General features: G+C 42.6%; 1 protein-coding gene across 1 annotated transcript in view; it reads left to right on the top strand.

Moving 5' to 3' along the window:
- Window positions 1-12,658, top strand: part of PCCA (propionyl-CoA carboxylase subunit alpha) — a 935,313-nt gene that overhangs the window by 119,460 nt on the left and 803,195 nt on the right. Inside the window, exons 5-6 of the mRNA XM_040336164.1 lie at window positions 4,805-4,918; window positions 5,592-5,645. Coding sequence (XP_040192098.1) covers window positions 4,805-4,918; window positions 5,592-5,645 — 168 coding nt within the window. The remainder of the gene's footprint in view (window positions 1-4,804; window positions 4,919-5,591; window positions 5,646-12,658) is intronic.

Raw genomic sequence — 12,658 nt, 5'->3', positions numbered from 1 at the left:
AGTGTTTTTATCGATTTTTTTTTTTTTTTTTTCCCATAATTTAGGCCCCATGCACACAAGACGCTTTTAAACGCGCGTTCAGAGGCAGTTGGACACTTTTTTCCCCTGAACGCATTCAATGTTATCCTATGTGTCCATGCACACAGTCTCGTTTATTGGCGTTTTTAGGCAGTTGCGTTTTTAACCTCATTTTTCCAGAAGCAAAAAATGGGTTCAGACGCAAACGTTTTCCACGTTTCAGATGCAAAACGCGGCTAAACGCGGTACCGGCGTTTTACCACAATTTTGTTTATATTATAAGCATTTTTAAAGGTGGCCTATTTATTTACATTAGAAATCTCAAATTATGGCACATGATGAAAAACCATTAAAAAAAAATATAAACAAACAAATTGCTTGCATTGCATTGTGGACAAGCCACAACTTGTGGCAGGTGACGTGGCCAGTGGACAAGCCACAACTTGTGGCAGGTGACGTGGCCAGTGGACAAGCCACAACTTGTGGCAGGTGACGTGGCCAGTGGACAAGCCACAACTTGTGGCAGGTGACGTGGCCAGTGGACAAGCCACAACTTGTGGCAGGTGACGTGGCCAGTGGACAAGCCACAACTTGTGGCAGGTGACGTGGCCAGTGGACAAGCCACAACTTGTGGCAGGTGACGTGGCCAGTGGACAAGCCACAACTTGTGGCAGGTGACGGCCAGTGGACAAGCCACAACTTGTGGCAGGTGATGTGGCCAGTGGACAAGCCACAACTTGTGGCAGGTGATGTGGCCAGTGACACGCTAAATACAAGTACACTGCTGCTTTCTCAGCTGCTACTCACTCTGGTCTCATACAATGGCTACCATTGTTGTACCACTGTAGCAGTGATCATCTACAATTGCTGGCTGCTCGGATTTCACTGTATGTCAGTTCCACCAGCCATGATCTCTGATCACTTTTCACTCCAGTTAAGCCTCATACACAGTATCCGTTTTCCTGCAGGTTTTTCTCTTCAGGTTTACCAAAACCATCTAATATGAGGTCAAACCTTAAGAGTTCCAATTTGTATGCAATCAGGCAGGCCCTTGCACTACATGGTTTTGGTAAACCTAAAGAGAAAAACCTGCAGGAAAACTGATAGTGTGTATGGGGCTTCAGTGTACACCAGTCAAATTGTCCCTGATCACTGCCACATCAGCTACAATGTCATTGATCACCGCCACACCAGTCAAATTGTCCCTTATCACAGCCATGCCAGTTACAATATCCCTAAACACAGCCAAACTAGTTACAATGTCACTGATCACCACCACACCAGTTACCGTGTTCATGATCACACCACACAATGCATATTGTCCCTAATTACTGCCACACCAGTCATATTGTCTTTAATCACCATCGCACATGTTGGTGTCCCTGATCACCACCACACCTTACCAGCGCACTTTTTTTGGGAAAAAATAAAACAGTAAAGTTAGCCCAATTGTTTTTATATTGTGAAAAATAATGTTCCCGCCGAGTAAATTGATACCCAACATGTCACGCTTCAAAATTGCGTCCGCTCGTGGAATGGCGACAAACTAGGCGACGTTTAGGGCTGGAATTTTTGCTCTCGCTCTACCAATCCCTCATGTGTGGTTTGAATACCGTTTACATATGCGGGCGCTACTCAGTATGCATTCGCTTTCGCGCGCGAGCTTGGCGGGACTGGGTGCGTTTTTTGGCTCCTAACTTTTTTAGCTGGCTCCTAGATTCCAAGCAAATTTGTCAAACCCTGGGTATAGGTGATGCAACACTAAAACCCTCTGAGCACTGGTATAGGTGACCATTACAGTACATTGATTTTGACACAACTGGTTGATTTATGTGATGCACAAGATACAATGTCGGGGTCGACCAATACGTTTTTTCCAGGGCTTTTCAGCTACCTTTCAGGCCGATGGCTGATATGCTGTACATTTTTATAGTTTTGACAAATCAACACAATTTTACTCCAATCTTGTATAAACTGAACATGTTTATTAAAACTGTAAACATTAACCACTGAAGGACCGCCTCCTGCACATTTACGTCAGCAGAATGGCACGGCTGGGAACATGCACGTATAGGTACGTCCTGTGCTAGTACCCAGCCGTGGGCGCACGCCCGCGACCCGGTCCGAAGCTCCGGGACTTGCGGACCCGATCGCCACGATTGGTCCCCGGAGCTGAAGAACAGGGAAGAGCTGTGTGTAAACACAGCTTCCCCGTTCTTCACTGTGGCGGCGTCATCGATCGTGTGATCCCTTTTTATAGGGATACACAATCGATGACATCACACCTACAGCCACAGACCCCTACAGTTGTAAACATGCATAACCCCATCAGCGCCCCCTTGTGGTTAACTCCCAAACTGCAATTGTCATTTTCACAGTAAACAATGCATTTTAAATGCATTTTTTGCTGTGAAAATGACAATGGTCCCAAAAATGTGTCAAAATTGTCCGAAGTGTCCGCCATAATGTCGCAGTCATGATAAAAATGCTGATCGCTGCCATTAGTAGTAAAAAAAAAAAAATTAATTAAAATGCAATAAAACTATCCCCTATTTTGTAAACGCTATAAATTGTGCGCAAACCAACTGATAAACGCTTATTGCGATTTTTTTTTTTTTTTTTACCAAAAATAGGTAAAAGAATGCGTATCGGCCTAAACTGAGGGAAAAAAAAGTAATTTTTTTATATATTTTTGGGGGATATTTATTATAGCAAAAAGTAAAAAATATTGCATGTTTTTCAAAATTGGCACTCTATTTTTGTTTATAGCGCAAAAAATAAAAACCGCAGAGGTGATCAAATACCACCAAAAGAAAGCTCTATTTGTGGGAAAAAAAGGACGCCAATTTTGTTTGGGAGCCACGTCGTACGACCGCAATTGTCAAAGCGACGCCGTGCCGAATCGCAAAACCTGGCCCGGTCCTTTAGCTGCCTAAAGGTCCGGGTCTTAAGTGGTTAAAGTAAATAACTGGGAAAAATAAAGTGCTTGAAAAAATAACTTGTTAAATGGCATCTCAAAACTTAGAAAAATGGCATAAATACCCATAAACTGCACACTGACCAATATCGGTAAGTTTCTGACCAATTATTTGAAAAATTTGGAAATATTGGCCCTAATCGGCCGCTTTGATAATTGGTCGACCCCTAATACAATGTCTGGTACATAATCCTTCCATCCACACAGTGAAAAAGTCGAATGTGGTATTGCCATACTTGGGAGGAGTGGCAGAATAGGTTTTGGGGTGTTGTTCCAAGTATTTCCATGCTGCGTGCAAGAAATATCTTATTACATTGCCAACTTTGCATATTAAAAATGTATTTAATATTCTTTCCACATTTATCGAAAACTTTTGGCAAAGTAAAGTCTTCAAAAGACTCATGTCTTGGGGTGTATACTCCCTCAAATGTGGTCATTTTGTCGGTGTTTCTACTCTTATTGTCAGGAAATTAGGTGTGAAATGTATGCCCAAATTTTGGACCCCTCTATATGCTTGAGCTGTGAAAGTCTCACATGTGATATAATCTTACTCAAGACGAGTAGCAAAATGTGTTTTGGGGTGTAATTCTGTGTGCTGTGTGTTTTAAAAATCTTATTGACATTCTGTGGGTTTTCCACTGTCATGGTGCTCCAGGGCCTCCATAAATGTTCTAGGTGGCCAGGAAATGATATGCATAATTGAGGTGTAATTTATGCTCAGTGAAAGTTCCTTGGATTTTGGGTCCGTCTGTGTATTTAGGCGGTATAAAAAATAACAAAAATAGTCTTGCATGTGTTGTCCCAGGAGGCATAGCAGAATGTGTTTTGGGGTGTATGCCCAAACACATTTTATTACATTTTTTTTCATTTTCTAAAAAATTGTGACTGAAGGTTACAACTTTAAAAAAACGAAAACAAAACACGCCTCTTACTAAATACTTTTTTAGAATGTCTCTCCAAAAAGGGGTCCTCCCAAGGGGTATTTGTACTGTCCCAGCATTTTAGGGTCTCAATAAATGAGCCAGTCAGCACATTAGGAGTGATCAATTTTCTCAAATAATGATAAAAATGTCATATTGGGTACACTGTCGTCTGACTGAGTAATTGTGATTCAAAGTAAGAAAGTGCTGAAATCTAAAAATTGGCCTGGGCACGAAGGGGTGAAAGTGTTCGGGGTTGCTACTGCTTTAAATCTGCACATGTTGTCGGCATCAAAATACAAGTTTTCATTCACAATGCACCTTAAAAAAAAATTTTTGAAAAAAAAATTTTTTACTTGGATATAGGTTTGCAGCTGGTATTTAAAAATAAATACATGTAGTCTATTTGCCTATATGTACTCAGTCAAGTACTGGAAGACTTGGCTACTTTTCAAAAATTTCTCCCCACAGTAATGTCACATAGCTTGAAATAGTGTGTGCGGTAATGGTAATGCAGCAAAATATTGTGCTTGGGTACATATTGATGTGAACATGTTTGTAATTTCTTAATGTATGTATTTCAGATTTTAGGATGGCTATTTTGTGGGTATATTCTGTTTTGTTGTGAATGGATAAATTGATATTTCAAAAAAGAAATTAAACCTTTTCCATTTGAGGCAGACTGTATTAAAAACAAAAAGTAATAAGTATTAAAACATTACTTGAACTTTACATAGTTGTACTTCATTTCTAGGATAATGCTGTAGAATATAAAAATATGTTGTGTATTGCTGAATGATATATCTGCTAATTTTCTGCTCTCATTTCAAGCTGATGGTAATTACTTTTGGTGTGAGCATCTGTCAACACAGAATATTTGTCTCCTCAGGTTCATGTGAAAATGGCGGACGAAGCAGTCTGTGTTGGCCCTGCTCCCACAAGCAAAAGCTACCTCAACATGGATGCCATCATGGAAGCCATTAGAAAAACTGGGGCCCAAGCTGTGAGTTTGAATGGGTCTATCTGCTGCAGCTGTTTCAGATCTAGAAGGCAGAATAGACAGAATTTGTATTAAAAAAAAAAATAACAAAAAGGGACTGAATATTCCGTTCTTGTTTGGTTCATGTCACATGAGTTAAATGTGGCCGAAATCGCTACTGGAAATCAAAGGCTTTTGAAGCATCTGGCAAGGCTGGTGGCAGTTCCTGCAGGTGGCTGCTGGATTCAGAAATCACACCAGGGAGCAGCTTCAGTTCATTCCCAAATATGCTGGGGGAGGAAAAAAATCCCAATTAGTTTTAACCCTTTCAGCTGCACTAATTCCTTTTCCTTTGTGGGAAAATAAAAGGAAAAAAAATGCACTCAAACTATTTTTGCACTGTCATGCTTTCTTTATTTCACATAAAATTATACGGGTGTGCTGACAGGAATCGAGATAAGCATTTTAGATATTTCTTACTAAAAAGATAACTTCAATATTTTTTCTCTTTAATTATATGCACTTATTCATTTACAATTTTAACTCTGTAAGGTGGCTAGGATTTAGTAATGATTCATCATTTCCATTCTATATATGTTAGTTATTTGTATCTCACTGGCAGTAGTAGTGTTAAATGTCTAATCACACCATTGACCGAATGCTTATTATGATTACACCCTCTATATTTATTTTCAAGGTCCACCCAGGATATGGGTTTCTTTCTGAAAACAAAGAATTTGCCCGTCGTCTGGTAAGTCTACTACTGGCTTTGTGGTGGCTAATGAATCTTTAAGATAAGCGGCAGAATGGCAAGCTGTAGTGACTTTATTCAGCAGATAAAGGTGTCAGATTATGTCTGTGGCTAAGAGCACTGTTTTTTTAAGGCCCATTTGTACCTTTTAACCTGGACTCGTTACTGTATATTGTCTATTTATGCACATCCAAATTGGCATGAGGTCATTACCATAGTGCATTTTGTTGTTTGAAAAGGTTTTTATTTCATTGTACTGCATATGATCATTTTATGTGTGAATATTGTTAATGTCTTGGTCACATGACAGGCCTTGTAAAACTGAATGGCAAAATGTAAGATTTTTTTATTTCATGAATATAATAAGTAGTATCACTATTGAAGATTGATAGAGAACAAATATTTTTATTTAATTGCCTGTAGTTTCATTTAACGGCTTTAGGCATTTCTGTAAAGTTAACATTTTTAAAACAAATACTTTGGCATTTTTCTTATGATTTAGTGCATGTGATTTATTTTTATTTTTTTATGTTCCCACGGGGCTTTCCAATTTTCTGCAACTAGCTAGTGGCTTTTCAGAAAGCAGAACTGCATTAATCTGAGATGCCGCAACCAGAATTACATATTTATTTCAAGAGGTAGTTCAGAGTCCTAATGGTTTTTGACAAGATTTCTTAAGTGGTTCTTGATCTGAAAACTACGATTGGGAAATTACCCAAAATAATGTCTGCCTTGTAGGGTTAACAGGCTATTACAGTTGTATAAACGGAGACATTGGGGGGTAAAGTGAATGGTCTCTGGGTCGCACATGGTCACTGATGAAGAAAGAAAAATCTGAACCTGTATTTGCAATTTAGCTTGCTGATTGGTGTAAGCTGTCCTTGTTCTAAACTCTCTAGTCAGTTCAGATCTACATAACTGCTGTTTTGTCTGACCCCTTTTTTTTTTTTTTTTATATTTAAAAAAAATAATAATAATAATATATATATATATTTTTAATGACACATGTAGAACAGTTTTAATGGTAAAAAAAGATCATATTTTACATATTTGATTTAACTTCTAAACAATTTTCTTTTTCTAAAGCTAATACTGTATATTTTTGTTTTTGCCATTTTACTTTTTAATGCAGCATTATAGGGTATATCCTTACAAACCATTTTGTTTGCGTATGCAATGCATATGTTTTAAAGATGGGCCTATCAATTGGCTGCATTCGGCTGAAACTTATTATATTAAGACAGTGGCAGCCATACGATTCGTTTGCAAGGTGGCTGTATAGTTTATGTACCACAGCACAAAAGCTAACTTTCAATTGCCATTAAAATTGTTTAGTCGAATACTGAAATGCATGTATCTGTGTTTAACGGATCGGTGTGAAAAGACTCTTAATGTGTTTTTGGGGTAAAAAGGCAGAAGAAAAAAATGCACAAAAAAGTATCCTTTCTCTTATCGTCCATGGACGGACACAGCTCCTTAAATCTTGACAAGTGGGTTATGTTCCCTGTTTACAGGAGAGGACTAGGCAGAAACATGTTAAATAGTTAAATACATGTTACATTAACAGAGTTGAACAGCCCCGCCCAGGGGGCGGTCCCTCCAGACATAACCCTCCTCACTGCAGCTTGCAGCCTCAGTTTCGTTCTGCCTAGCAAAGGAGAAGGACGTATGGCTCCCTTTGGGCCCAGCGCCCTGAGGAGAAATTTTATTTTATTTTACTTTACTTTTTCTTGAAGAATCTTCTTTCAACTGTTGGCTGAGAGACAGGCTGGATATTATAGATCCTTGTAGTCTACTCAGTCCGACCAGCAAGCGTGGGCACACCTTTGCAAAGAGGCTTGGTCTGCCACGCCATACCTCATGACTCCTGAGGTGGCCGGTGAGCTTTGCTCCGAGGTCCACATATGACTGAGCTGTGGTGTTGCCTCAATCACAGTGGACCGGGCCGACAGCTACCTCCATTGCGGTTGTAGGTCTGTCAGGAATGCGTCAGCGAGTCCTCGCTCGGACGGGTAAGTACAGTCCCTCCTGCTTCGGTGGGTTGGTACAGCTGGGCATTCCTGGGGTTTGGGGGTCCCTTCTCCCTTCCCTGCTCCTTTCCCTTGCTGCATTGCTAACATTGCCGCTGTCAGGGGGGAGGGGGCCTTCCTGAGGGGACTGTTATCTGGCCTGTGTTTTTTCTTTTTTGTATTGGGCTTTCCTGTGAGGTAAAAAGCCCTGTGATGAGCACAGATGTTTATGATTATACTTCAGCAGACGCTGACTGATTGGTGACACCTGTAATGGTTTTGCTTTTTATGCTGTATCTGTGTCTTATCCTTAAATAAAACAGCCCTATGAGGCTTTTCCTGTTTAAACACAGGTCCCTGCAAAAGTTACCTCACGGTTCTTTTCCTCACAGGCAGCGCTGTGCAGTCTCCTCCTGAGGGAGTCCCCTGGTTACCCCTGGTCAGCGCAGCAAGTGGGTGAGAGGCCCTGAATAGGGCTCTAGGAGCTTTTGTCTATTTGTATGGACAGGTGTGCATATTATAATACACACTATATGTAAATATTGGAGTCAGTATCTGGGTCCTTCCCCACATGCTGGTGGTGGCAGCAGGTGTTAGCACCTGTGATTCCCACAGAGTTTTTATTGTTAGTCCTGGACACAGTTTGTGCCAGGGTGGGGGTGGACTGCGGGCGGGCGGTAAAAGAGTGCCCCCTTCCCCCGTTATCCCCTGGGGAATGCTCTGTTATGGAGCCATGGACTAGGTACCTAGTTAAAACTATTTTAGGCGATCAGGCTATGCTTCTCCTTGTGGTCGACCAATCTGGTTTCAGCCGGACAACGCCACGGCCGTGGCTTCAGTCTACCATCAGGTATGCCGGCAGGCAGACTACTGGAGTCGCCAGATGCTGGACCAGGGCGACTGGTCTTTGTGCTTGGGGTGTTTCGGCTCCCTTGCAGGAGGTGAGCCTCACATGGCATGGATCTCCTGGCAGCTTGTCTCCGCCGCAAGGGTGTCAGTTAGTGGCCAGGTCTAGTGATCTTGTACAGACGCGTCAGTCGCGCTGGTGGCCCTGTGTTGTCTGTATCGGTGATTTTTTGCCATTCCTCCATGGTAGTTGCTTCCTCGGCCGCTCCACAGAGTGGATGCTGAGGAGATCCCGATGATTCTAATCGCTCCAGATTAATCTCGGCGTCCTTGGTACGCTGATATCGGGCGCCTGGTAGCGGAGGCACCCTGGCGATTGCCAGGGCAGGAGGTTCCTGTCTCAAGGTCCCATACTTCCTCCTGTTGTACAGTCACTGACTTGCTTAACATGGTTATTGGAAGCCAGACTTTAGGTGACCAGGGTCTGTCTGACTCGGTCATCTCAACAGGGCACCGTAGTCTTCTTCCGGAGGATCTACCGTCGCACCTCTCTTGGTGCGAAGGGATGGAGTGACGTCCACGGGCGTACTTTTAATGTCCAGGGTCCTGCTGTTTTTAAAGCTTGGATTGGATCTAAAAATTGCTTAAAGCACCGTTTGGGGGCAGATTTCAGCCTTGGCTGTGTTCTTTTAGTGGCCTTTTTGCGGCCCGTTCCCTGGTGGGTCCCCTTTTTTTGTGTGCAAGGGGTTTGTCATATACTTTCCCCTCTTGGCCCATCTCTTCCCCCATGAGTTTTGACTCTGGTGCTCTCGGTTCTTCAGGAACCTTCCTTTTGGAAACATCAGAGAGATTTTCTCTTGACACTATCTCAGAAGGTGGCCCCTTTAGTGGCCTTTACCTCTGTTAGAGGGGTTTCTGAGTTGGCGGTCTTGTCTTGCAAGCCGCCATGCTTGATCCCCCATAAGGATTAGGTGATGGTGCGCCCGCGACCTTCCCTTCTTCCGAAGGAGGTTTCGGCCTTTCATACTTTAGGCGTGGTACGCGCTTTGCGGGTATACCAGCCTACTACGGCTCCATTTCGGAGCTTCTGACTCTCTTTTGTGTCGGTGTCTGGTCCACAAAAGGGCCTGGCGGTCTCGTCGACCACCATTTCTCGGTGGATCGGGCAGGCCGTCATACAGGCCTATGCTCCTAAGGGCGGGCCCCCCTTTCCGGTCACGGCACTTTCGACCAGGGCAATTGGTGCTTCCTGGGTTTTTTTTTCCCGACATCATGCGTCGGTCTCACAGGTGTGCGAGGCGGCGATTTGCTCGTCCGTTCACGCTTTTTCCAGAATTTACATGGTTGCTGTGAGTGCATCTTATGATGTTTTTTTCAGCCGCTAGTTTTTGCCGGCGGCTGTTTAAAGTTGCACCTCCTCCGTTGAGGAGCTCTGCTTGTTTTGGGGTGAAGTTAAAATTGTTTTTACTGATATATTTCCCACCCCTCGTTTTTTGACACTGCTTGGGGACGTCCCACTTGTCAAGATTTAAGGAGCTGTGTCCGTCCATGGACGATAAGAGAAAATAGGATTTTTTGTACTCACCGTAAAATCCTTTTCTCTGAAGTCCATGGACGGACACAGCTCCCACCCCTCCTTTTTAGGTTTGTACTGCTTGTTACGAACTGAGGCTGCAAGCTGCAGTGAGGAGGGTTATGTCTGGAGGGACCGCCCCCTGGGCGGGGCTGTTCAACTCTGTTAATGTAACATGTATTTAACTATTTAACATGTTTCTGCCTAGTCCTCTCCTGTAAACAGGGAACATAACCCACTTGTCAAGATTTAAGGAGCTGTGTCCGTCCATGGACTTCAGAGAAAAGGATTTTACGGTGAGTACAAAAAATCCTATTTTTTAACTCCAATATAACTCTAGATTACACCAGTGCGCTGTGGGTGTGGTGTATTTTTAAAAGTCCTGCATGCTGCATCTTTTGTGTAATTTTCAAAAGCGCACCAAAAACACATCTCCTGTTGATGTTCATAGAAAATGCATTGCAAACGCACCTGCAGTGTGTTTTTGCATTTTTTGAGTCACCTGTCCAAGTTTTACAGGTGCATGATTGGAGTCAGGAGTCCAGAAAATGCATTAAAAGCGCATGTGTTTTTTTATATGCGTTTTTTTTTTTAAAGTGTGAAAGGGCTCTTATTTTTTCTTTTCAGGGAACAAGCTAGGAAGTCAAATTTAACTGGTTTCAGCCAAAATTAGTAATGGAGGTATAGTATAACGCTCACAGGTATCTAGTGACCCTCATCTAATATAGTTAGAATAGTTTTAGCCTGGGTTTACACCATTGCGAATCGGATACGGGTTCCTCCGCATCCAATTTGCAATAGCGGGAGATTTTGACCAGCTCTGTATAGAGCCGGTTTACATATCTCTGCAGCAGGGCCAATGCGTTTTTGGTCCGTTTCTGGTCCGAATTCAGCCTAAAATTCAGGCAGAAATCGGGCCTGAAACTGTAAACCAGGACTCGCCAGACCCCTGCTCTGAGCCACATGTGGTTCATATGCAAGCCGAGCCTAAATCCTAGTCTGAATTGGGTTTTAGTACTTTCCTATCAAATTGGCACAGTGCAGATTCCACCTTTTTTTTTAGGTGAGAATAATTTAGCAACTATGTCCTTTTTAAAGCATTATTGAATACCAATTTTTTTTATATAACAAATTTGATCCCAAAGCCATTTAATCAATTTGTATTCACATTTGTAACGGCATAACTCGGTGTCACTGGCAAAGGTTTTTAAAACAAACCTAGAGGTATACTCGCGTGCTTGTGTCATAGCATATGTACATTCAATCATTCAAATAAACAGAATTGTTTTTATTTCTCTTTGGTAGACAAGCAAAAAAACTGCTAGTGAACATTCGTGACACATAGTTTGCTGGTGCATAACAGGCTCTGCATACATTTTACATAGCTAGCAGAGAGCATTCCACAGTACAGGTCAAATAAGTCTTACAAGAGTCACAATAGGAACACCATACGAACAACAGAGTTGTCATTGCAGTAGAGGGTGAGGCAGGGGGAGAAATTATGTAACACCAAAATTAGGAGAAATCCCAGGATCATCACAAGTGGGACAATAGATCAGGGGCACATAAGAACCCAGACTCTTGTCCACCACTCCAACATAAATGGGTAAAGATTACTCCACCAATAGAATAAACTACCCGTATTTTCCGGCGTATGAGACGACCTTTTACACTGGAATTTCACAGCCAAAAACCGGGGGGTCGTCTTATACGTTGGGTTAAGCAGCAGCTCGCTTGATTTCAGCCCGCCAGGCGCTCTGTAAGTCTGTATTCTGCGCCGCTCAGCCAATCCTGATGCACTCTGTTGATGACAGAGCATGCTAAGCCTGCTTGGATTGGAGTAATAACCTCTGCCAATCCGAGCAGGCTTAGCATGCTCTGTCATCAACACAGTGCATCGGGATTGGCTGAGCGGCGCATATACAGACTACATACAGCACCCGGCGGCAGCGGCATTTTCGTTTTGAAAATGCATTACATACAGCCTTACAAAGCACTCGGCGACAACGTTTTCGTTTTTAAAAGGCATTCCATACAGCCTTACAAAAGCACCCGGCGGCGGCGGGTCCTCTAATACGGTGAGTAGACCACAAAACCACCGTTTTTAGCAGTGTATTAGGGGATCGTCTTATATGCCGAGTCGTCTTATACGCCGGCAAATACGGTAATAACTCTGTATCAAAGCATATCAGAATGTTGGATCTCTAGCCTCCACCTCAAGCAGCTCAGATTTGATACATTTGGGGGAATATCCGACCCATGTACGTGAGCTTATACAGGTGTAGGTTCGAATTTATAGTAGATCTCCACTGAGAAACACTAGGGGGTTCAGGTAGTTTTCGTTTAGAGACAATAGCCTTTCTGGCATAAAAAGCAGCATAGAATACAATTTTTTTTTTATGGGTAGTGGTAGCCACCATGTCAGATCCCTAGTAGGATCACTAATGGGTCTACTGTAAGACCTCCCACTACGTTGATATCCACCATAACCTCCGTTCAGAAGCTTTGAATGTAGGGACAGGACCAGACAACATTCAGAAACCTACCCGTCTGGCCGAAAGTACCAGGGGAATTTACTCCTGGAT

The sequence above is a fragment of the Rana temporaria genome, chromosome 2, assembly GCF_905171775.1.
Source record: "Rana temporaria chromosome 2, aRanTem1.1, whole genome shotgun sequence".
Lineage (NCBI taxonomy): Eukaryota > Metazoa > Chordata > Amphibia > Anura > Ranidae > Rana > Rana temporaria.
This window is presented reverse-complemented; position numbering and strand designations above follow the sequence as displayed.